We start from the raw sequence: 27,091 nt of genomic DNA on the forward strand, positions 1-27,091 counted from the left end.
ATGACATTTAGGAAAAGGTTGTGAGTTACAATGACAACCAATCTGGCGGGGATGTTGCTGACTATGTCTTCTTGTTGTTATTAAAGTAGTCTATAAAAGGTTGCCAGGTTAAATTGAAAATGTTTACCTTTTTTATCAATAGAAATAAAATTTTCTCCAATGGTCAAAGTTTTATAATTTCCTCCAGTAATGCCAGGTGTGTAGGAGGAGTTTTATTCTTCCAGTGAAGGAAAATCAATCTTTGTGCTAATAGTTTAACATACAATATGATATTGTGTTGGCATTTTGTGAGTTCTATTGATGCAGGCTTCACCCCAAACGATGCAATCAATTTATCAGGATCCACTGGTTTCTGCATGATCTCAGAAAGGGTTTTGAATATCCCCTCCTGTATCCAATAATGAGAGGGCAACTCCCAAACATGTGTGCTAATGTAGCGGGTTTCTGACCATACTTTTCAAAAGGGGGGTCCACAGCTTGAAACATTTTTGATAATTTTGCCTTTGACAAATGTAAACAATGCAATACTTTGAATTGTAGCATTCTGTGCCTTACACACCCCAAAGAGGAGTGAACATACGTTCATTTCCACTCCCGAGTCATCCTGCCAGGCTCTTTGGAAGGGGTGGAGAATGGTGATATTTTCTAATTGTGATAGTTTACTATAAAGCCTCAATATGGAACTTTTCCTCAAAGGTTGAGATGATGGGAGTTCTTCTAAGACGTTGTCAGGGGGCTGTTTGGGAAAGCCGAGGCCTGCCTTGTCTTTTATCAGCCAAGAGTAGCAGCTCTTCATGGCTTTCAACTGAGCTTCTGTCCAAACTTCCTCAGTCTCCATGTCCATAGCAGAACTTTGACCGTCGTCTCCCTCTCTTCTCTCTGTCCATGAGTCCTCCTCATGTCGCCTGGACAGTTCTCCTCTTGTGTCAACAAACAGGACACAGGATTAGCATCATTGCTACAGGTGCTGCTACTCACTACGCCAGGGGTGCCGAATCGTGGTCCTCAAGGGCCCCTATCCAGCATGTTTTAGATGTTTCCCTCTTCCAACACGTGATTCAAATGATTAATTCATCATCAAGCTCTGCAGAAGCCTGATAATGATCATGGTCATTTCAATCAGGTGTGTTGGAAGAGGGAAACATCTAAAACATGCTGGATAGTGGCTCTTGAGGACCAGGATTGGCCACCCCTGCGCTACGCTAATTGCTGCTGCGCTGCTCTCCTCCGCGATTTCCACAGAAACAACCTTGGTCTTATTTACTTCAGGCTTAGCTTCACTTATTGGTTTAAAAAAGGTCTTTAAATCCAACAGCCTTTTTTTTTTAGCCATTTTCTACTATCTTATAAGCTTACAGAGAAACAATTTTTGCACAAAATCACACTTTAGACGTAGCGTGGCTGTGGCCTGACTGTCCTCTATCTTCCTCACTCGCGCTCAGTTTTTACATTCAGTTTTGTGTGTACAATGAAATTTCTGGTGATTTCAACTCAATAAAAGACCCTGCTGTCCAAATATAATACTTCAAAATTTAATCAAAACACCTAAAAGCAAATGAGGTGCTGAAAATAAATAAATAAATAATTGAGGTGCTGGATCCAATCAAATAAGTGCCGGTCAATGTCGGATCTTGCTCCAGCAGGATTTGGCCCAAGTTAAGCTCTGGTTATGTTTGAAACCACAGTAATGTCTGAGAATGGGGCTCAAAATGCTTTGTCTGTGTGCTTCAGGACTGCCTGGTTTACCTCCTGAACAGAGAGCAGCATACAGTTGGTCAGGAGACCCCATCAGCTCGTCCAAACATTTGCCTCTTTTCTCCCGACATTTTGCCTCTCCACTGCCGACTACGCCGCGTCCCTGCACCACGTCGCCACACCAGCAACAACAAAGGAGAGGACGCCACAGAGAGATTCTGTGTCGCTGTGGAACCTGTGCTCAACGCCACTGTTCTGGTGAACTTTTCCCGCTGCGAGCGCTCCACCACACTAAGACATGGGGACCTTCTTTCATTTGGAGCACATTACATATTCCTCTACAAAGACCCCACTGGAGCCAAACCCCTGCCTGCACAAACCTTAGCACGCCTGCGCACACTCGGACAGCTGTTTGATGCAACAGCAGAGGAGGGGGAGGGCGGGGCACCAACGTGTAAGATGTGTGGCTCTGTGTTGAAGGACCGAGCAGCGCAGGTGTCCAGTGCTCCTGCCGTCAGACGTGGCTTCAAACCTCACCTGGTAAAGCCACGAAGCGTTGGGACATCAACAGGAGGACCTGTTAGTGTGTCGGGAGGGGAAGGAGGAGCGCGATCAGGGTTGAATCAGAAAAGGAGGCTTCAGCTGGAGTTTGATCAGGCTCACGAGGACCAGCTATTGAACAGGATCATTTCACTCATAGAGCCTGGAGGTCAGTCACCTGAATTACAACTTTATACACGATGTGATGTCAACATCAACACATTGCACATTACACGTGGAGAGATTGTCAGTTCAGTTAGCTTGTATTACTTTGATCATTGTTCTTATGCTTAAAAATGATGATGATGATGATGATGGACAGCAGTCAAACTGAAGCTTTCAACTATAAGAATATTAACGCTGCTGGAGACAAAATCTTTTCAGCATAGAAAGACATAGTGTAGGTCTCATAGATGATTTAATCAAAGATCATTTGCCTTCACTGTAAACACTCTCTTATTGACTTTTTTGGAAAAGTTTCACACATTGCATTGTGGGATGTGGAGTCTCATAAACTAATGCATAGAAGTGTTTTCCTTCAATGTTACTACCATTTCTTGTGTTTCTTTGAAAGACAAGGAGGACAGTGATTCACTTTCCTTTTTTTTAATAGCGCTTTAGGACCACCAAGGTAGTCCTAAAGCGCTTTACAATATCATTCACACTCAATGGGACTGAGCTGCCATGCAAGGTGCTAATCAACCATTGGAAGCAACTTAGTGTCTTCCCCAAGGACACTTCGACACATAGACAGGTACAGATCGGGATCAAACCCCAAACCTCTGAATCAGAAGATGGCCCCCTTAACTTTACATTGACCATTGTTTTGCCTCAACTTTCAGTGTGAAAACACCAGAAATGTGTTGGGAAGTGCCTAACACAGTGTTTGGAGGCAAAAATAAGTAATTGAAGTAAGAATGAAGTAAAACACATGCATCAGTTTATATGACTCCACATCCCACAATGCAACGTGGGAAACCTATCCAACAATGTCAACAAATGGAGCATTTAGATAAAAATATTTTGAGGATCAATTTACAACTTTTTATATAGTATATATAATTTTCAAGCAATTGATTTTTGATTTATTGAATTTTGAAGCTGACTCCGTCTTCATCAGATAATATTTTTTTCCGTCTCTAGCTTTAAACCAAATAGGTATAGATGGGACATTAACATCAATCTTACCCTCGATATTACCCTTGCAAATATCAAAAAGTAGTGTTTCCATGTACCCTTGTGTCTTCTTTTATGCTGAGTCACTGCACGGATGGCACTACTAAAGTTAAAATAAGACTGTCCGGGATGTTTTGTTCACTCCTGTGTATCTCTGCTCAGGTGACGACCACAAGCTTACTCCTGCCTACCTGTTGTGTCTGTGCATACAACACTCAGCCTCAACCTTCCCACCTGGGAGTTTTGGGAAACTACTGCTTAAGATTGTGCGACGAATCCAGACCATTGCATGGGTCAGTGTCTCTGTGTCTGTGTCTGTGAGCTTTGATCTCTGCTCAAGATGAGCTCATGGAACCTGAACCTGAGCCTACACATCACACTGAATGGTTAAACAGCAAGGCATATCACATTTTAAACCCCATTACAAGCATGCATGTGCACGCACACACACAAACACACACGTTGAAGTGTAGCAGCAAACAAACTGTTGTGAGTACAATGTAAGTACCGTAAATATAAGTAACAAAAACACGTTAAAATCCTAAGGGACAATATTAAACACACACTTTCACGACTCTTTGGCCTAGTTTACACTTTTACGCTCCTACTTTACAAATACATTTCCATACATTTAAACTGATTCAAACCAGAAAGAAGCTTTGTTCATCTTATCAATAGTGAAAATACAACATTCTGGGTAATTTCATCTTTTATTTGCATGCATTTAACCAACTCAGGAGCTTGCAGCACTAATGCATGGAATTCAACAAACAGGTGGCAAGTCCACTACAGGGCATAATCACATTCTAATTTCAACGTTTTTATTTATTTATTTATTTTATTTGTGTATGTTTAGGACATTGTGATTCTTCTTGATCCATTCTCTGTGTGGGTGGAATCCGTCAACCATTTATCCATATCCATGTATTTGCTTTTTAAAAATCCTACTGTGCACTTCAGTAATACGGACGTGTGTTATTTAAACAGTTTGAAGCTATAACTTTGCTGAAAGGAAATGCTTCTTAATTAATATAACAATTTCATATGTCTCTGATTATTCTTCATGAAACCAACCCCAGGTTTTTGCTGACTAATTCATGACAATACCTTGATTATGGGCCTTTGCTCCTAGAGGAGTTAAGACACGCCCAGTCACAGCAGCCCAGCCCCACAGCGCTGCGCAGTTCCTCATGGAGCTGCCAATCAATGCTCACTGAGGGTTGTGAAAGGAGGAAATCAGTCCCTCCTCCCATCTTTTCTAGGGGGGCCAACAGTCACGATTAGTGACGTCACTGATCTGATCTCAGCCAATAGCAAAATTCAATTGTAATAGCGGCATTCAACCTATAGGGGGCAGTCACTCTGACATTTTACAACTAAATACACTAAATTTAAATACTTAGACTAAGATATGAAGAGTGGGACTAGGATCAATAAACTACATTACTTTGTAACTAATCATATATGAATTCAGCAGAAAAGAAGTGGTTTAAGGGCATACTTACACTTTAATATCAATTAACAATTCATATTATATTACATTAAAATATATTTGTATCAAGTTGAGAGTTTTCTAGTCTGTGTGAATTTGACTGTGGTATTTAATTCAGCAGACTTCAAATAGGACCATAGAGCGTGTGTCACATATGCACATCTTAAATGAGCACCTGTGCGTGTGTGTGTGTTTGTGTGTGTGTGTACTGTGTGTGTGCGTTTGCGTGTATTGTGTGTGCACTCTTATCTTGCAGGAGAGGACAAAAGAGCTGGCTCAGAAGCAAGCTCAGCAGTGAGTATCACTTTTCCAAGTTGTGGTAAGAAGAGAAGTAGCTTTAGTCATCATGTGACTATTCTGAGTTGGTAGGTTAGTGAATAAAGTGAGTCAAGCACTCAGCTATGTTTAATCTCTCACTATGTCTGTGTGTGCCCCCATAAAGCCAGGACCCGGCCTCCCTGTCTCTGCTTAACATCTCAGACTTAGTCCCAGACTTACAGACCATATTCTTCTGGATGTCCAACTCTATTGAGATCCTGTACTTCATACAGCAAAGAGTGCCTGCATACACACACAGCATAGAGACACTACAAGGTAAAAACACACAACAGTGGAACAGTCACTAGTATTGAGTTGTTTTTTTTTTCTGAATCCATCAACCTTCTCTCCATCACTTGTGCGTGTTTGTGTGTGAGTAGGCTCCAAAGAATCATTGCTGTCGGCAACCATATCAGCCAATGAGGAGGCCATGACAATCTTGGAAGAAGTCATCATGTATACTTTCCAACAATGTGTCTACTATATCACTAAGGTAATCCTGTCACCATGGCAACAGTCCCATTTCCTTTAGTGTTTCCAGTTTAACTTGTTATATAATGAAATCTTAAAATGTACTTCAGGTGAGACCACATCCATGTGTTTTTTTTGTCCCTAGGCTCTTTATGTGGTGTTGCCAGGCTTATTGGACTGTAATCCCTTCCCAGTTGACAGCTCTGAACCCTGCTGGAAAGGAGGTGTAGGATTTCCTGAGCCCATTCGCAGGGTTTTGCAGGTCAGCAGTTGTGTATATTGTGTTGCCAGAGTTTTTGATTCATTGTCACGTTGGTGACAATAATTGCTGTAATAAATATTTTGTAGTTTTTGAATAAAACATCCTTGTTTTAGGGCATTGTGGTCATTTTTACCCAGGTTTACCCTGTCTGCGAAAGTTTGAAGAGCTCATGAATTTGCTTTTTAAGGGAACATTAAACGTTTGTGGCTGTATTTCTTCAAATGGAGTCTGGGGATCCAGGGTGTTCAGAATGCAGATACTTATACAACATGTAAAACCATCAGAGCGGCATCTGATTGGCTCCAAATGTTTTGTGTAGCAGCGCTTTGACCTAAAACCAACCAATCTCATGTAGAGTGATCTTCACCATGAACAAGATTAAAAAGTCCAGGAAATAAATAACATGCAAGGCTTTGCATGACACGATCCATTATTTATGTAAACCGTCACACCATTGGAGGTAAGCTACGTCTGTCACAGCTGACCTGAAAGGCTCTGATCTGGGTTGGGGTCAATTATAATTGTAATTGTGTAATTGATAATTCATTACAATTATGACATGATTATAATTGTAATTGGAAAAAAATCTGACTGTGTTGTATTTGAATTGTAATTGAGTTCAGATAATTGACATTGTAATTACCATGGAAATTTTATATTTGAAAATTACAAAAAAATTATTTAAATAAATAAATAAAAATATCTAAATAAATGATATAATTCTATAAAACCAAATAACTTTTTTTTACTGTATTTTGGAAGTTCTATAAACGCTGTCATTAACAATTTAATCAAACCAAACCTGAGTAAGATATTAATACCAATATTTTCATGAACAAGGTAACCAAGAGGTGAAAAACAAATTGCATGATAGATTATATTTTTTTGTGTATTTTACAACTGATTTAAGACATGGTTTAAAACTGACCCGTTATCCTAGGAGATGCTAACAGAAAGCTAACACAAGAGGAAGCTTAATTTTTATATGGTTATTTAGTAAAGGCTCAGTGATTGAGAACGTCATTGTAATTTGCTTTCAGGAGAAAAATAATACTTGTAATTTTAATTGCAATTGGTAAAATGCTGGTCACCATAATTGTAATTGAGTTGCAATTGAATATGGGTATTTAAAGACATAATTGTAATTGAAAAATGTAATTTTTAACCGCAACCTTGACTCTGACTGAAGCGTAGCTCACACATTGCTCACAGGGCTTTTCTAAGCAGCACATATTTTACACAGGGGAATGCAGTGATTGGATAGCAGAGCCCTAATTGAATCCATGAATCAACATGGAGAAATGATCTCTGGTTGGTTCTTATAAAACATTTGAGACTACGGTACCTACAGGTTGAGTTGAGCTTGGCAGGGACCTGTGGAGAGGCTGGTGCTCATAGTCAAAGAGCTTTCATGGAATATGTATTTCCTGATTATTCCAGAAAGATAAACTATATATATAAAGTATATAAGGCATCTTCCCACAAAGGATGCAGGCGATCATAGTGAAAAAGAGGCAAAATTAAGCCTGGGATATTCAGTTTATACTTTTTCTCTGCTTTTTAATGCTGCCACGACTGACATTATACTTCCTGTATACAGTACATTGGGTTAATAACAAGATGATCCATGTTTGAAACCTTACATTGAAGATTTTATCATTTAATGACATAATTTAATTTTTACTAAAATAAATTAAGAGGAAGGAGAATAAAAGGGGGAGGTGCTAGAGTCATGCCTACCTGCAAGTCTGATGTGTATGAAGAATCAATATCATTTAACAGAGAGTGGTCTCAGAGAATATTGATGTTTTACTTTTCTCTTCTGTGCAATCACTTTTTTCTATTATTGAACTGAAATCATCTACAATTTTAGTCTTGTAGACATTTTAAACCTGGTGTGTGTGTGAAATTATTTTTCAAATTAAAAGAATAGTAATAATAAATGAAAGTTTAAACAGTAGGTGTTAATGGTTCTTGTTCGTCTTTATTTTACACTTGCGCAGACATATGACAAATAGAAGCTTAGTAACATTTGTAAATGTATGTGTGCACATGTAATTTAGGTGTTCCAGGCTGCACAGGAGCTCCTGCAGGGGTACCAGGTTCACCCGGAGATCCAGGCTCAGATGTTTGCTTACCTCTTCTTCTTCGCCAATGTGTCACTTTTTAACCAGCTAATGGACAAAGGTGAGGTTAAAATCCTGCTCACTCAGTGTTTTGTCCATTAGGCCTCCCTGAGAGAGAGAGAGAGAGAGAGTGAGCGATAGTGCACATCCTTGTGTCCTTGTCAGCATTTTGAAAGGGACTCACCTAGATTTGTCCTCAATGCCCTTGTCCTATCTGCATTGTTATGCCCCCTCCTCCTCCTCCTCCTCTTCCTTCACCTTGTTTTCCTTCCTATCCGGCTATCAGGAGGTGAGACGAGGGAGAGTAGAGGTGTGAGTGTGTGGAGGCCAGGGAAAAGAAGGAAGGGGAAAAGGGCATGAGTCTGGCAGGCTGCTCAGCTGTTGTGGTGACCTTGATGATATTCAATTACACTGTCTTAATATGGGACGGGAAAAAAGTCATTTGTTTTCAGCTACGGTACATGTACAAGTCCATTTAGCTTACTCTCACTTTATAAAGACACACACACACACACACACACGCACACACGCTCCTACTCCCCATAAGTCTTCATTAGCTGCTGGAGACAGCAGAGATCACATGTCTGGCAAAGGGGGAGAGGGAATTACTTTTTTATCCACGAGGGGGTCTTCTGTGTCCTTGGCATCATCTCCACCTTTCTCTCGCTCTCCCACTCGATTTGTCTGTCTGGATCTCTCTTTCTCTCCTACATAGATTTGTTTTGTCACTCATTGATATTTCACTGCTGACGGTGTCCATGGCAACAGTGAGGTGAGATTGTAGGGATGCTTGCACCAGGCGTTCTGCATCACAGAGATGCACACAAATAATCACACCACGGTACCGACTGTTAGATGTGGCTGCATGTCACAAACAAGGTGTGACAGAAACATCTTGAATGAAGGTCGTGCGAAAGCTCTACTGCTTCTACGCGTCTGTAACGCAGTCGCCATGAAGCATTATGACACTTTATCAAGAGGTTAAGTGTTGTCTCGTCTGTTTGCAATTCCTCACACATAGATTACTTGTATGCCTAGACTTAAGCCTATTACAGAGGGGAGGGTGTGTGAGTGCATCCTAAACATATGGTAGAAGAATGTTTGAAGGATGTGCAGCCTGTAGTTAACGCTGCTGGTTCATTATCTGCCTGATGCATCCCATGTCGCTTCCTGCTTCAGGTTGATCTAATGTGCTTATCAGGTATGAAGGGATAGAATTAAATGCATCTACACCAAAATGTGTTTTTTGTTTATTATATAATAGGTTTGAGCTCCTTCCGTCCGAGTTAAAGGGGACAGCTTTTCTCGGAAGCTGTTTAAGATAGGATAACCAAATTCGGAGTGTGGCTTTAGGGTATGAACACCTTGATGGATTTCGACAATGAGAAGCGCGCAAAGGTTTTTTCCGGAGTTATTTTCCTTGTTCGGTTTTTTGGACTCTGAGGTATCTTCAAAGGGGACAGCTTTACTCAGAAACTGTTTAAGATAGGGTAACCAATTTTGGTATGTGGCTTCAGGGTATCAGTACCTTGATGGAGTTCGAAAATGAGAAGAGTGCAATTATTTTTTCCGGAGTTATTGCCTTGTACTGTTTTTTTTTTTTTACTTTGTTCAAGGTATCTTCAAAGGGGACAGTTTTTCTCAGAAACCGTTTAAGATAGGATAACTACATTCAATGTGTGGCTTCAGGGTATCAATACCTTGATGGAGTTAGAAAATGAGAAGTGTGCAAATATTTTTTTCCGGGGATAATGTCCTTGTGCCGTTTTTTTACTCTGTTCGAGATATCTTCAGAGGGGACAGCTTTTCTTTGAAACCGTTTAAGATAGTTGGTCATTTTATATTCTGATGTGATAATTTTTTCTTATGTATACATCTAAGTTCTTAGATTTAGGACATTTAGGAAAAGGTTGCGAGTTATAATGACAACCAATCTGGTGGGGGATGTTGATGACTGTCATCTCGTTTTTTTTGCTGTTGGCTTTATTGTCACATTTGTAAAGTGAAAAGTAATCTCAATAATAGGTATTTTTATTGTTTTTGATTGTTATATATCAAAAAGTTTAATATGAAGGTAAATATGTTACATAATAGAAGTTGTAGACGTGATTTGAGAATTTTTAGAATGTAGAATTCCCCCTCCACACACACACACAGAAGAGCGGGGAGGGAGGGGGGGAAAGGTACAAATCTTTTTAACAACAGACTTCTTGAAAAATGTCTTGCAAAACTCCAGCAGCTAAGATTCACGCAAGAAAAGTAGTTCGTACAGCTGTAACGGCAGATTTGAGAAGTTGTAACCGCAGAGTTGTGGTTATAAACTGGATAATAGGCACGATTAATAAAAAGAATTAAAAGAAACATGTGAGTTCATGTTGAATTACAAGTTTGTAGCTGTCATTTTATTTTTGTAAATATCAGTCTACACATTTGTGAATATTTTTTATGTGACTTCACATTCAGATTATGCATCTGTGAATATTTTCATTGGGTTTTAATTGTAACTACAGGTTTGCATTTTTTCCCATTATTTGTGACATGGATTTAATTTCACGTGTGCGGATTTTTTATACAAGTTATCACATCACATTCTACAAGCTCTCCCATTTTGCAACATGTTTACCTTCATAGTTTAATAGCAAAACTTATCACTTGTGGTAATTACAATACAAAGCAGGCTGAAATTTGTAAAACAGAAAAAAAATTTCTCTTTAAATTATAATTAAAGGAGCAAGATGATGAAGTAACTTTATTTTGTGCGCTTGTACTCTATAGTGTTTACCTACTTTGTGAAAATTAGTAGCAGCAAACAAACTTCCTCTGCTACTTTACAGAGATACTGTACTACATCCAGCATCATAATCAAAGCCCTATTCTACTGGGATAGGTTAGTGCATTAATGATAAAAAAAAAAAAAGATGAATACTGTAGATGTGATGTGATATAGATCTGACAGGTAATGTTCCGATACAGAAAGGGTTACCCATCAGGGTGGTAAAAAAAATTGATAATTATGAATCAAATCTTACATTTCCAAATATCAATTATTTAAATTTTTTAAATTGTAATACAAACCAGGCATTATTGATTGAAGATCAATAATTGAAAATGTTATAGATAACCATCAGTAATCAAAAATCAGTTTGTATCATAATTGAATCAAGACTTCAGTAATCTGAATCAAATATAATCAATTGATTGGGCTGATTTCCCACCCCCTAGTTACCAGGTGGAAGACATGCTGTAACTTTTGATTAATGGTTGGTTGAATTTGCTGCAGGTAACATGAGCATCACTAAATATTGAATGTGTGTTTTACAGTATATACAGTATCTGCTCTCTGGCCCAGAACACACACATGTGAAACCACTGATAATCGAAAAAGCTGGAATGAATGAATGAATGAATGGACAAGGATAGGACAACTATTTATGCTGCTCCTTTTGAAGCCCATGTGAAATAAAACCAAAGCAGATCAGTCTAGTGCAGTGGTTCCCAAACAGGGGTATGAAAGACGTATGAAATAGTTGCTGCTCTACATATTACAGCATTTAGCCTAATTAATCATGGAATAAAATATTCTACTTGTGTGTTCCTGTATGTTCTTGTGCTGCCTAAATCTAGAAAAGAGGTTGGTTTCTAAGTGCTTTAGAAATACTTTGACTTCTCGTAGGTTGAGTTTAGAGTTATCTGAAAACCTCCATTCACCACTTAACTCACTCAGTGCCACTGATGAGATAACTCGTCAATTCGAATCCAAACGGTCAGTGCCATTGACGAGATAACTCGTCATTTGCATTTTTTCACGGGATTACTAGAAAACACCCTGGCGGAGGTCCCTCATCAATATCTAAGCTGTGGGTCGATGTAATTACCAACTGTGCCTTGAAGATGACAGCAGTGTACCTTTAGATGAGAGATTAGCCACTGATGCTACAATTAGTTGGGGAGGAGAAGCAGGAACGGTGAGATTATGGCGCTATAGAGTGATATTGTGACGTATCCAGCAGCTCACAGCACCACATACTAACACAGAACATGTGTGGACCTGAGTGGATTATTGATGATGTTGAGATGGTGAGATGAAACCATCAACTAACAGGGCTAAACGGGTCATCCCTGCGTGTCGGGAGGAGGGGGGTACAAAATACCCCCAGCCTGTGAGCCAGATAGCAAAATAATAGGTGACACGTGGGAGGTAGCAGCGCACCTTTGGATGAGAGATCATCCGTGCTCAGCAGAGCTCAGAGGGAGAGGAGGAAAGGCGTTTATGAGACAGAAAATGGCGCTACGTACAGAGTTAACGTTCCCAGCAGCGTACACTCGATAATAATAATAATTTTGCCATCAAAAGCCGTTGTTTTTTTGTTTTATATAAGGAAACAATGTTCAGATGTTAGAGTTGTCACTAAAGCAAAAGAAATAGCTTTAAAGTCACTGACAGGGTTTTTTTTAGAAAAAGGCTGTTTTTTCAGCTTTTTGCTCTGAAACTGAAGATTTGTGTAAAACTTGCTTTATTCAACGGCTGATTACAAAAGAACGAAATGAGCCAGAAACAAATTATTTTTTTTGATGAAAGTAGAGGCTTCAATCTTTCAGGTGTCAGATTTCAGATAGTCATAGTAGCAAATATTCTGTGGTTCTTTAAAAATCAGTCAAAATGCTCAAAAACGGCTGGCACTGAGGGGGGTAGAAAATCTGAAAATGGCTGGCACTGAATGAGTTAAAGGTTCCATATCATGCTATTTTTCACCCATTTCCACTTGATCCAAGAACCCCAAAAACATAGTATTTGAGGTTTATTTTCTCAAACTCGCCTGTTTTCTAGAGTTTTAGCCTATGAAAAGTCACTTTTTGAGCAACTCTACACAAACAGGCTGATTTGCGGCCGACTTGTGCATGAGTGGGCGTGTCTATAGACGGGACACTGACTTCCTCCTCTCTGCACGGTGACGTAGGGCCAGAGGATGGCCCGCCCTCCTCCCACCCACTCCGTAGCTGAGCTCATACTGCTTTATAAACATGAGACAGAGCGTGGGGGCGGGGTGTTCGCCGTTACATACATAAACTGTAGAAAATATATACATAGCACTGCGCGAAGGATGCTGAAATGCTCACCTTCGTGTAAACATGTCTGTTTACATGTCAATCACGACATAGAGCTTCCTGGAGGCGCGGTTTTAAATTTGTCATCAAAGTGGGAACGCTTCATCAAATTGGAGCGAGGTGTTTGTGCTCACCCTGCAATAAGAAAGGAGCAAATCACCCTCTAACAATTGAGGGAATCAATGAAAAAAACACTTTGGGCATGTGTATGAAGCCCAAATAACACTTTTATCATGTCCATTTAGCTTAACATGGGCCCTTTAAGAGCGGGAGCAATTCACTAAAGACAACAGTCCCCCGTGGTAGCACTCAAAGCATTTATTCAGTTCTGCACTGGATCATTTGTTCTTTGGTTTTACAGGTTAATCACAACTCAGTACAAAATTAACGTCTGCATCATTTTTACACACACACACACACACACACACACACACACACACACACACACACACACACACACACACACACACACACACACACACACACACAGTCCTTTATTCTCTGACATTTGTATATGTTTACACTGTTTTCCTGATTAAATTGTGTGTGTGTGTGTGTGTGTTGTAGGTCCATCCAGAGGTTGGTTCCAGCGCTCCAAAGTATTACAGATACAGGCATGTTTGCGGATGGTCATGGAGTGGGCCAGCCGCTCTGGGCTTGGACATATGGCCGAGAAATTCTTCACTAAACTAAACAGCACAGTGTCCATACTGGCCACACCTCCACAGCAGATCACTCAGGTAACTTACTCCTACATCATGCTGATCTTTTTGAGTTGCAAGGTTCAGAACTTAAATTTGTTCAGGTTTAAATGTAGACATTAGCTTTGAGGAGAGCTGGGCAATTGTTCTTGTTACAGGGGCCACAAAAATGTGTTTGTCTGATTCAATAACTACATTATCAATATTCATGTCATTATTTAGAATAATGACGAATCTGAGCAATAATACAGAAAACAGTAAAGAGTACGTGTATTTTTGTTATCTTTTTGCTATTTTTTGTGTTTTTGGTTGGTGTTTTGTATAATTTTCAGTTATTTATTTGAAGTCATCTTCTGTGTCTTTTGAGTAATTTTTTTTGTATTTTTGTTGTCATCTTTGTGTATTTTTGTATGTTGTGTATTTTTGCTGTTTTTATGTATTTTTTTTTTTGTTATTTTGTGAACAAAATTAGATTATGGTTCGCATGTGGCCTCTGGGCCACCAGTTGCACATGTCAGGCTTACAAAGTAGTCTTTGATACTACTAACAACTGATGGTGGTGGACGAGTGGTTAAGGTAGTGGGCTTGTAAGCAGTTTAAATTCAACTTGGACCATCGCTGTAGGACATTGAGCAATTCCCTACACTTTGGCTGCCCATTGCTACTCAGGGATGGCTTAAAATCAGTGAACAAACTTTGTGTATGTACCTGTACATGTGTGACAATGAAATATATTCTAAATTCACTCACTATATAAAAACAATATTGTAAACTCTGACCTGAAATCCTTTCAGATAGTAAAAGTAAATGATGTCCTGGACCACGCTACAACTGAAAACAAATGTCCTTGTTTTATGTATTCCCCTATTTTGTGCACAGCTGGGTTGGCGAGCATTGTCCAGTGAGCACCCGGCCCTAAAACCAGTCCAGCTTCACAGGATTCTAACCCAGTATCAGCTGACTGCTGAGATCGGCTCTGTTCCACTTTGGCAGCCCAGCAGTGAAGACGAGGCCTATATATACAGAACAGGTACAGTCTATGCTCTCACTATGCTATGCTGGTCAATAGTGCAGTTACATTGAAGTAAGATCACTAACAGTGATTATAAATATCAAAGAGCCACACAGCTGTGTAGTTCTATTCTCCAAAAAGTCAGATTATAAAACAAATCCTCCATACCATACCTTATAGTCCAGTACTGGCCCTTTGGCGGTCAGTTATCTTCTGCTCATTGGCTGAGTAGACCCCAATAATTCTGCTACTTTGCTTTTCTTCAACTTCAAGTCAGCACTTTTCCAAGAGCATGCACACCCCCTCCCTCGGCCATGCATGAACTCCTGAAGCAGGTCACAGAGAAGTCAGCTTAGGGTGAAACCTGAAGGCAGCTCTGCTTTAAGTCACATTTCCTGAGAACAATCTTTTATAAAAGTGGCAGTTGTAATTTGAAACACCATGTACCCCCTACTCCTGCACACTTACAAAACATAATAATGTAATGTCATATACAATGTAGCCCTACAGTGAAATTTGTCTCTGATTTGTATCAATCCTGTTGAGGAATAATATATAATTTAAAAAAAAGAATAATAATCAGTAAGCACACAATAAACAATCTTATTCAGAACTATCACTTGTTTGCAGGAATGCCGTAAAACTGTGCTTTTAACTTTATACGTCCAGTTTTCACGCTGTTAAAAAGGACATCTTTGTTTTACTCTACCTCAGATGTAAGGATTTAATTTCTTTTCTTGCCAGTGTTGGTTTGACCTCAGTGGGCGGGGCCTCTGAGGAGTATGTAAGGGCGTAACATGTTAATGACAATCAACAGCTGATCATCTGTACGCTGAGATTGGTCAGATATGAATGCTTCATAAATTCCGCATTGGTCCTATTGTACAACCAAATGTGAACTCAAGATTTGCATCCGCTTCCATGCAAGGTTGATAAATGATGGCCAATGACTTTATTTTGAAACTTCAGTAACTGTGCACTCTGAGGGGGAACATAAGTATATGGTATATATGGTACTGACAGTTCAGCAGAATTTTTAATTCATCAAATAAGCACATTCAGATTTTTGAGGATTTTGTGCAGAACTATTCTTTAAATGAATCATAAATGGAATTACCTTATCTTGTTGTCCAGGGGCCTGTGTATGTTACTAAAAGACGTGATGTTCCTTATGTGAAGATGTGCAGTGTGTGTGTTTAGACATCAATGCATGTGTGTGTGTCTTTAGTTGACCTCCTAGAGAGCTTTGAGAACCATCCACCCATCGTGCTGCCCAGCGCTGGTTTTAGAGTGGACCTGGACAGTGAGTGTGTGGAGGACAGCATCTACAGACAGCTTCTGTATGTCAGACACTACCTGTGGGGGCTACGCACCAAGATGCAAGTGCACGGCAACACTCCCTCCGTGCACACACACTCCAACGGTACCAACACGGCTGACTGGCCAGACATACAGGTCAGGAAGATGCAAACACACACACACTCACACGCTGTCAAATACACACACACACCTAGCTCTAATCCAGGCCATGTGCCTGAGCAGCTGTGGCTGTTGAGGAGTTCCTCATAATCCCTAAATGAAAGACAAAACCCTCCACTTCAGCCAAGCCACACACATACACACTGACAGAAACCTAGACATGGATAAATCATGTTTAATCTGATTAGTGTGCAGGCTGTCTAATTATTGGAACGGCTGACTAGACCATAATCTGCAGCGTTACAGCAGCCTCATATCAACACATGATGTGTTCTAAGTAAGGGTGAAAGAAAAATTTGATTGGGCGATATATTGCAATATTTCACTGCGCTATTATCATATTAATCCAAAAAATGTCCAATTCGTTTTTAATCATGTTTTTAACAAAAAAACCATTTAATTGCGCTAATATATGTATAGCATGTAAACGCCCGGTCACTAGGTGTCGGTGAACCACATCAGACCTTGTTAAAGAGTAACTAAACACCTGCTTTCTCCTGATCTGCCACTAAGGGGGAAATTCTAGAAATGTCATGATTATGGGTGGGGCTCCTGGAGTAGTTAAGACATGCCCAGTCTATACTATAAAATCTCCAATGAACAATCTATGCTATGCTAACTAGCTACTCATCACCTTATATACCTCTGTATTCACACTTTTCTCAATCCAACCTACTCACCACAGATTGTAGAGCCCACAGGTGCTAGTTTTTATAAAAAGGGCGGGGCTAACAGTCCTTGTTTGTGATGCAAGATGGTCCCAAACTGTCACATGATTTTGTTCTCAGTCAATAGTAAAAATCAATTGTAATATCAATTGTAATACTGGCAGTGTTATGAACACTACCAGTGTTCATAACACTGGTAGTAGCTGAATAACAGTTTTAATTAATTTAAGTTAATGTCTAGCGCAGACATACACACACGTAGGAGTGGGCGATATGAGGGAAAAAAAATCAACATTTTTTCTTTGTAAAATCACGATCACAATACAATTTATTTCATTCAAATCATTTACACTATTTTAAAGTTATTTACCAATAAAACAAACCAATTCACTCACTTAAAATCATCGTCCTAAATGGAAAAAGGAATAAAAAGTAATTTAAGACGAGGTAATTTTCAAGTATTTTTAAAAAATTGTATGTAAGCAATTTATCAAGCTGGTTCCAAGTACAATTAACATCAAACAAAAGCGCTAACATGTTCTTATAGTCACACAGTCTTTTTACTTTGTTTAACTATAGTGGTGTAGCATTAGCATTAGCATTAGACTGATATGCTACATAACAAAGCAGCATATCAGTCTAGTGATTTCTATTTGTTATTGAGGTAACACACTCATATGAATAAAATCCTACTTTAAGCAGTGTTTGAATGCCTCATTTCACACAGTTTAGACAATCATATCCTTTACAAGACAAAATGTTACTACTTTGTTTACATTCGGCCTGGGTGATATGGACCAATATTCATATCTCTATATTTTTCCTCAAAATGGCAATAGGTGATAAGTAAATCACGTTCAGGACACTGTCTCTTTAAGAGTGTGGAAACAGTCCCGTTAGCTACAGCAGCAGCAGCTCTCAGCTGAAGAGTGACACAGAGTCAGTAAGAGAAGAAAAACACATGCAGTGTTTCCTCAAACATCACTCAGTGCTTCAACACTCAGAAGTGATAGAGTTTGACAGACAGACAGTCGCTAACACAGCTGACTGTGTGTGTCCGTGCAATGGGGGGGAGGGACGAGTAAACTAACACTATAACACACACTCACACACACACACACACACAGCAATATAAACAGTGAACGAAATTGGGTAGTTACATTCCGTCTCAGACAGCATCTCTCATCTAGACACTCTTTCTTTCTGAAGGCATGACGACATTAGAGACCAGCTTGTCAAGACCCACCTTACGTTGCTTCTGATTCTGATTGGTTCATTTTTGTGTGATGCCTGCCGTGGTTGGTTAGATTTAGGCACAAGGAGACATGGATTGGTCTGGGATTGGTTATCTCGATCAGTCAATCACAGTTACTAGAGCTATGGCAAGCCATGAGGACCAAAATTCATTATCATGAAAAAAATAAAAAGAGTACTGAATGGGGAAACATAAGCATGAGAAACGTTAAGTGTGGCGTGTGGTGTGAGAATGCGTCAAATTGCGTGACTGTCACACTCAACGCTTGAGGCTTGGCAGCTCTGCTACTTCATACCCAAATACATTTGTATTCAGCAGAAAAAAAATGGTTTTGGGGTTTTGTTACTCTTTAAACTACCTCACTCCTCATGCATTTTAGCTTGGAAGTTGATTGCACTTTATTTTCATAAAACATACTGGGCACTTTTATAGATGTGGTTACATTTTTTTTTTGAAGAAGAAGAAGAAGAATTTAAGAACTTAACAGATTCAGAATCTGTTAAGTTAAGAATCTTTTTTGAAAAACTTAATTTGCCAGTTTGATAATCATATCACTTGTTTTTTATATTGGCCCTTAAAATACAGTTAGTTACCATTTACTTGTTCTCTCTAGATTGAAAAAAATGAAATAACGTGTATTTTATACCATTTTATACTTGTAAAAGTGAAATTTGTAATTATTGATATTGCAATGTATATCATATTGTTTAGTATCGGGAAATATCATTTTGTAACATGCAAATTGTGAATGGTATCGTCAGATTCATGGCCCACTTTTATGTCTGAAACTTGGTTTGTAGTTAAAGAAACAGCTGAGAAATCACTGGCCTTTGCTTACCTACTCCTGCTTTGACCTCATGTGTTTCTCTGTGTATTTTCCGTCCCGACACAGAGGGAGTTGTTGCCTGCGGCCCACAGCAGCCCCCGCTCCGGTGCTGTGGACGAGGGGACAGACACAGCAGAGGAACGAGGGCGGGACAGACCCTCGACTCAGTCCCACACACACAGCCTGAGAAGGAATGGCGCTGTTCAGCACCCTCGACCCTCAATTCCTGACCCGTCCTGCCTTCTGACCCCTCCCAACACACCACTGGATGTGGGTGGGGGAGGGGGGCCTGCCCCCATCCCCGTCATTCAAACAAATGGCTGTACCAACAGAACTGTGGCAGAATGTAAAAAGGTCAATGGACTCATCAGCAACGGAATGGAAGGTAGAGTAAACGTTTACACACATATAGAGAGCACTGTACAAAATCAAAGACAGAAATGTATTGAATATGTAATTATTATCAAATGCATCAGATATAAACAGTAATATTAGTGAAAAATCACAAATAACGATCAATGATGGCAGAAACATTGTTTGCATAAATCTTACTATAAATACTCTTACTAGACATTTTAAACTGTGATCCGCCCCCTGCTGATGATGAGGATATTTAGACTTGATTTCTGAATAACTTCCTCAGCTATGTTGTGTATTTAATGAGGAGAAGATAAAGATCTTATCAGAATTTAATCCTGAATTCTTCTTTTTTAATCAAAAATGTTTTTAAACCCTAAAAATTAACATGTTAAATCAACAGATCTTTCAGAAACAGGATTTTTCCTGATTTACTGCACAAATGAGCAGTAATATCGAATGAAAAACTACAGCTGGGATGACTACTTAATAGCATTTATATTAAATACCATTGAGTCACTTGATCATGTGCACTGAGCTGTGCATGTTAAGCGTGTCCCTAGCCAATATTGATATCTGATTTTTATCCGATATCAGCAAAAAACAAGTACCAGATCATATCAGCCTGCATTTAAAATCTCTGATATAATATAGTAATTATTGAGGTTATTTTTAGTCTTCTAAGTGTCTTATTCCACTGTAGAATATTCTAATGTTTTTATCTCATACCTACGGTCACCAACTAATGTTCAAAGTTTGAGTAATATCACTTGATCAAAATAAGTAATAAAAGTATGTATGATTCATGCTGATATCGACTCGTATCATTATTGGTAACGGCCTATACACAAGGCTGCTACTGTATATCGGCATCGTATCGGAATTGATACGCCCACCCCTAATACTGGTGCACACCTGGCTACCTTAAAGTGGTAGTGGTAGTTATAGAAATTCATAAATTTATTACGACCACTGTACATGCTCTGTCTGAACATGACTTGAAGAGAAGAATAATCCAAACCATCACAATTAGAGAGAAATGTCATCAAAACGTGAACATCTAAAACCAGAAACACTAATAATTTGGAAATATTTTGAGTTTTCTCACTCTGACACTGGCAATTTAGACCCCAGCTTATTAGTTTATTTATTAAATATAATCAATAAGAATAAGGAAGAAAAATAAATCATATACAATGCTAGTCAGTCAGTGCACAGAAGCAGGGTAAATTTTGATGGAGAAAATTATTTTGGACAAATCAAGAATAAAGTTGAAATGTCGAGATTAAAGTTAACATTTTTTAGAATAAAGTTGAAATATAATGTCAAGATTAAAGTTGGAAAATTGAGATTTTAGTCAGAAGTTTTTAAAATGAACTCAAAATACAATATTGTGATAAAAGTTGAAGGTTTGCTAATGAAGTCAAATCTACAGAAAGTGACGAGGGCCAATTCACCATATGACAACAAACAGCAGATCATGGCCGTCTAAAAAATGCTGTGTATCGATGAATGCGTTAAACTATACATCAAAGTTGGGTTTAATAGCAAAGAGATTGTTTCTCTTTTAGCTCATAAACATGTTGTTGTAATGTCTATAAGGACTTTGAAGAGATATTGGCAAAAAGCAAATGTGTTCAGAAGGAAAAACTAGTGAAGTTTGGTAGAAGTGTAGCATTCAGTCCATCTGTGGCTATTGAGGAGCTACGGAAACAGATTAGGGCCAGTTTTGATGGAGACTGTTGTCATACAGTATATGGTGATTTGGCCCTAGTTGGCTTCTGTAGATTTGACTTCATTAGCAAACTTAATTTCTTCTTTAATCTCAACATTTTGACTTTATTCTCGACGTTTCAACTGTATTCTTGAATTGCCCAAAATGATTTTCTCCATCCAAAATGGCCATAATCTGCTTCCGTAGTCAGTGAAATAATGGGTAAAATAATTTGAATAGACTGTATATTATTGTGTTTATTTGATGTCATCTGTAGCTGGATGTTGATGAACACTGTCACACCTGTTCAACTTTGTGTGTAAACTCACTGTGTGTTTCTTTTCACACTGAGCATGTGTGTACTTATTTTCCCTGTTAGTCCTTTGTGTGTACTTAGTGCGCCCTCTGCAGGAGCGTTTGTGTGTTACATTGTCCCAACTGTGTCAGTGTTGGTGTTAAGACTCCTGATTTGGTCTGATCCCATAGCAAAGACCCTGTATGTGTTTGTGTGTTTTGTGTTTGTGTTTGTGTGTGTCAGTGTCCTCCACAGGCTGTATTAGTGGCTGTGAGTTTCCTTTCCCTGTGTCCCCCGGAGCCCCTTCCTTTCCTGATGACTTGTGTGTGGTGTTTGTAGTGGAGCTGGACAAAGGACCCTACGGACTAGGCATGGGACTCATAGATGGCCTGGTGAGTACACATATTTCACATCTAACATATGATCAATTAAATACTGTTATTTTTATTTTTAAATGGAATGTGCATTTTTATTAATAAATAAATGCTTCAATTCAAACAAGCATGCAAATATCAATATTTAGTGATCTGGATCAGTGATCCTGATTCTGGTACCATGATCATTTACACTGTAACAGCTTTAAAGAAGTTTTGGTAACACTAACACATGTCACTGTCGTAAACACTCCGCAACTTGCCTGGCCCACCCCACAGCTACACGCATACCTTTGCTCTCCCAAGACGGTAGCAACTGATCACTGAAAAATCCTAATTCAACAGTGACACTAAGGGTGCTTTCACACACATAGTCCCATGTGACCATGAGAACTGTATGAGGAAGAGAGACAAGTAAAACAAATGAATGATGTGGGAGTAATACGGAATGGAGTGTGGAAATGTGTTTGTGTGCTGACAAAGCGGGTCTGAAAATGGATGGATAGATAGATGGATGGATATTTGTGTGCGTGTGCTGCCTGATGGAGCGCTGGGTTGCGAGTGTGTGTGCGCGTGCTTGTTGCCATGACAACAGTGTGTGGGATTGCTGTGTGTTGCTGCTGAGCTGTCACTGCATAGAGTTGTTCCGTTCATCTGACAAAGGTCCTCTCTGCCTTTTTTTGCTGACTCCGCCATGATATAAGTTTGAAAAAAGTGAATTTGTAGACAGGGGGCTGGTCATAATCTAGCATTAGTTTGTATTGGGATGCCGTAAAGGCAGGCGTACACAGCGATTTTTGGCCCATTATGAGCCGACTTTTGACTCGTGCGACTATTTTGTGGGATCGTGCGAGTCTCTGCTAGATCGTGTGTCATGCATTGTGTAGTATGCATGAGGTCACGAGAAGCGATTAACACCTCACGACCAGCTCCCGATCAGCAATCGTAGGTCGTAAGGATGTCAAACATGTTTGAAATCCAGTCACTCATCGTGAGCTCCTTGTGAGGGTATCGCACAGTTGAAGCAGTGCCATGGACCGACTTACCGTAAACGCTCACACAGCTCTTTTTGCTGAGATTGGCGAGCGTCTCCCCACTTCCGGGTTTTCTTTCTTCTTCTTCTTATTTGTACGTTGCATTTCCGGAAACAAGACCCCGACGTGTCGTGTCTGAACGTACAGTGTGAGCAGACAGATCGTATCAGAGTGTTGGTCCGTACAGTGTGAGAATATGAATCGTGAGCTGCGCACATTCGGGCTCTGCGTCTGAGTGCAACGATTGAAAAAATCGCACAGTGTATCCCAGCCTTAAAGCAGTACGTGTTGCCACTGGGTGCGAGGGAGGGAAAATTGCAATTGCTGTTTTCTGGCCAGAGACAACAGGGAGAGATAAAACACGGCTCGATCACCCCATAAACACTTGCATTACCCTCACAAGGACTATGAGAAGGATTTATTAAGGTGAAAAAGTTACTTAGTTCTGCTTTAAGGCTGTTCAGTAAATTATGACACCTCTCGGTAAATGATGACACCTTTGGAGCTATGTTGGCATTTTTGGGTTAGGTGGAGAGATCTATAGGAGTTAGGGTTAGGGGTTAGATAGGGATGGGGTCAGCCTCATGTATAAAACTTCAAGTTAAGTGTTACCGAAGTTTCTATCCTCGTTAATAACCACCCATTTTTTCTAAATATACATATATATTGTATGTACAATCCATATCCAATCTCTGTGGTGGAATTGGGGAACCAACCTGACATAACTGAGTCAAATTTCATAAAGATCAGACAATTGCTAGCCGAGGTATGAATTTTTAACATTTCTCCGATGAAGTGATGTTTTTTTTAAACTGATTCAGGATCAGTATATTGATCTGAATCCCCACCAAAATGTAAAGGAATCCTCCATGGCATAAGCTGTGTCTTTGTATAGAAATAAAAAAAGAAGAAGAAATATCTGTTTACAGCAGCAACAAGAAAAACAGCATTACTCATACAAACAGCTGTCTCAGCAGTCTTAGCTTCAGATGTGCTAATGCACGTGTCAAACTCATGGCATGGAGCTTTAGAGCATCCAAATTCTCCAGTAGGAAAAAGAAAAAATTACAGAGACAACATGAATCATTGTGTAAATGAAACTCAACACTCCTGGTGCTTATATCACACTATTGCAGTCATTTTGAATGGTAAATCCTTCCATTTTCTTTAAATTGTTACATAATATTTCCCTTAATTAAATAGAAATTGGTCATAAAATCTAGAAAATTTAAAGTGAAGATCCTGTTGGGACTGATATCTATCACTTATTGCCTAATTATTGTCGGTTTCTTACATATTTAGCATTTCATGTATACGTAGAAGTACAAACTAGGGCACAATAATGTTGACATTACCCTGTGGTAACGGTTGCTAGTGGCAACCTGGTGTCCTCCACACAGTTTCCACAGAAGCTTACGCTGATGTCGGTGTGGTTCTCCTTTCTGCAGCACACTCCTCTCAACGCTCCTGGTATCTACATCCGGACTCTGATCCCAGACGGGCCGGCAGCATCTGACGGCAGGTTGAGGATCGGAGACCGCATCCTGGCTGTGAACGGGACCAGCCTGATCGGAGCCGACTACCAGAGGTACAACCGTAGGGTTTGTCAGATGAATGAGTCACCATTAAACATGAGCTCTGAGACAGAGTTGGAGTCAATTAAAATTGTGATCCCGTAATTGATTGATTGAATGATTAATTAGTTATAACATAATTAGAATTAGGGATGTCCTGATACAAATTTTTAATTTCCGAAATGATATTGATATTGCAGCCCTGCGTACCGGCCGTTACCGATATTGATCCGATGGCAGCATGAATCATGCATACTTATTACTTTTTTTTTTTTTTTTTTAAATAATAATGACTTATTTTGTAGTGTGGAATGTTAGAAAAGGCTTGATCTAGTGATGTCACTCAAACAGAGAACAATAGTCAGCAACAGTAGGTATGAGAAAATCTGACCTATTTATTATTAATCAATTGGTTACATACATTTTAACCTTCACCATAATATCTACAGTATTCTACAATTGAATAAATATAATTAAAAATTAATTGCAAAAAAAAAGAAGAAAAAAAATCGGAAATTTGAATCTGATATTAGTTTTCAGGCTGATATCAGACCGATGTTCACATCGGATCGGGACACCACTAATAATAATTATAATTGTAAGTGAAAAAAATATGTCGCTGTTGTAATGATAATTGAAATGGTAATTAAGTTCAGATACTTTACTTTGTAATTGTAATTGGAATGGACATTCTGCAAAAAAACTAATACAATTTTTGGCTCAGACGCCCCCAACAAAAACATTAATACCAATTTTTCATGGATAAGGAAGCTTAGCAAGGTAACCAAGAGATGAGAAACAAATGAAATGATAGATGATATTTGTTAGTGTATTCTACAGCTGATTTACAACATGGGTCAAACTGACTCGTTATCATAAGAGATGCTAACAGAAAGCTAACACAAGAGGAGGGTTATGTTTTATGGGCTTTGTCACTACCTAATACTTTCACAGAGAAGATCCTTTTAACACATGTCACTTTTTTCACTCACAATCCTTACGACAGAGCTGCTGGGACGCCATATTTGAATGTAAAGCGACCATACGACATTTGTTAAATATTTAAATAATACACAGGTAAATATGTGACTATTTAGTGGTGTTTTTGATTGTTAATTAAAAAAAAAAAAAATCAGATAAAAACACAATACACAACATTGACAATCAAAAACCAAACAGAAAATATAATAAAAAAAAAACTAAATAAATTGGAATTCATTCAACATAAATTTCTAATTTTTTTTAAAATAGCAGGGTTTCAACCTTTTAAATAGTACACGAACTGCCGTAAAATATTTGTTCTATGAAAAGATTAGGTCGTGACAGGCTTATTTATTTACTTTACTTGTACTTTAGTAATTGAGAATGTAATTGCAGTTGACTTACAGGGGAAAATAAAAATTGTAATTTTAATTGTAATTAGCCAGTCATTGTAATTGGAATTGAGTTGTAATTTAACATTATATATGGATAATTGAAGACGTAATTGTAACTGAAAAATGGAATGGACCCTAACCCTGGTCTGAGAACAGCCTCTTAAATCCATTGATTACTAGAGGATTGATTGGTTTAATGGTTTATTGATTTAATGCCAGACAGTTAGTATATGTCCCATTATCCCCGACCGTCTCTGCTCAGGTTCCTGTAACCAGACTCTCCTTCCCTTCACTTCCTGTTTGCAGTGCGGTCGACCTGATCCGTCTCGGAGGAGGCCGTCTGCGGTTCCTCGTGGCAAAGTCTGACCCCGAGGTGTCGGAGAAGATCAGCGCCTCCTCGTGTTGAACCGCCTTTGCTGCTCAAGCAGGAAACTCCCGTCAACCAGAGTCAGAGGAACTAATCAACCCACATACACGACTCCTCTCGACTGCCCAGGGTTTCATTGACATGTTCTAAAAGCAGGAACGTTGCCTAAGTCAGTGATTCTCAACCTTTTCAGCCCATTCATAAAGGTTCCAGAGACCGGGGACCACCACTCTACCTGAAGGTGGTTGAACACAGACATGAACATTAAAGAACTGTCATGTGGAGACAGGGCCATCTGTAAGGGCAATAAAGCCCTTTTGGGTTCCATCCATAAAGTCAGCAAAATGATGGTCCATTGTTCTATGAATCTGTGATAACCACATTTATTTATTGATCTGAATAATATCCACTGTTAACCAGGAAGTTGATTATTATTTGTGCCATAGTATATAGTCATGTTAAAGATGTAAATGATTGTTTTAATTAGAAATGAAAATGGGTTAAAAGTGACCAAAAATGGGATTTTAGAGGTTCAAAGTGTCATTATTGGAACATTTAGTGTAAACTGGCAAATATTGGCCATGACAAATGGTGAATGTGGTTAAATTGGCAAAACAAATAAGCATTAAATATGGTTAAAAGGGGTTAAAGTGACAATAATGGGTCAACATATACGGTTAGAAACGTGGTGGAAAGGGTTTAGAAGTGCTGAAAAAGGCTCAAATAAGCTAAAATGGGCTCAAATTGTTTAAAAAATATTCTTAGTTTCTTGAAGGCATCTGGCGATCCCCTCCCAGTGTCTCGCGACCCCAAATGGGATCCCAATCGAAAGGTTGAGAACCACTGGCTAAAGTGATCAACAGTCCAATGTGG

At 39.1% G+C, this 27,091-nt stretch overlaps 1 protein-coding gene across 3 annotated transcripts in view; it reads left to right on the top strand.

Annotated features, from left to right (window-relative positions):
- radil (Ras association and DIL domains) overlaps nt 1–26,661 on the top strand; it is a 39,024-nt gene extending 12,363 nt beyond the window's left edge. For 2 of the 3 annotated variants that reach the window (XM_028455355.1, XM_028455519.1), the window contains 14 exons: nt 1,732–2,404; nt 3,574–3,704; nt 5,160–5,197; nt 5,346–5,497; nt 5,602–5,714; nt 5,838–5,954; nt 8,018–8,141; nt 13,754–13,926; nt 14,767–14,917; nt 16,128–16,354; nt 19,194–19,512; nt 21,737–21,885; nt 24,350–24,489; nt 26,158–26,661. In XM_028455355.1, coding sequence (XP_028311156.1) covers nt 1,732–2,404; nt 3,574–3,704; nt 5,160–5,197; nt 5,346–5,497; nt 5,602–5,714; nt 5,838–5,954; nt 8,018–8,141; nt 13,754–13,926; nt 14,767–14,917; nt 16,128–16,354; nt 19,194–19,512; nt 21,737–21,885; nt 24,350–24,489; nt 26,158–26,257 — 2,607 coding nt within the window. In that variant the 3' untranslated portion in view covers nt 26,258–26,661. The remainder of the gene's footprint in view (nt 1–1,731; nt 2,405–3,573; nt 3,705–5,159; nt 5,198–5,345; nt 5,498–5,601; nt 5,715–5,837; nt 5,955–8,017; nt 8,142–13,753; nt 13,927–14,766; nt 14,918–16,127; nt 16,355–19,193; nt 19,513–21,736; nt 21,886–24,349; nt 24,490–26,157) is intronic. The other variant, XM_028455442.1, reaches the window with a different exon arrangement.
- Nucleotides 26,662–27,091: the final 430 nt, after the last annotated feature.

This window comes from Gouania willdenowi, chromosome 1 (assembly GCF_900634775.1).
Source record: "Gouania willdenowi chromosome 1, fGouWil2.1, whole genome shotgun sequence".
NCBI classification, from domain to species: Eukaryota; Metazoa; Chordata; class Actinopteri; order Blenniiformes; family Gobiesocidae; genus Gouania; species Gouania willdenowi.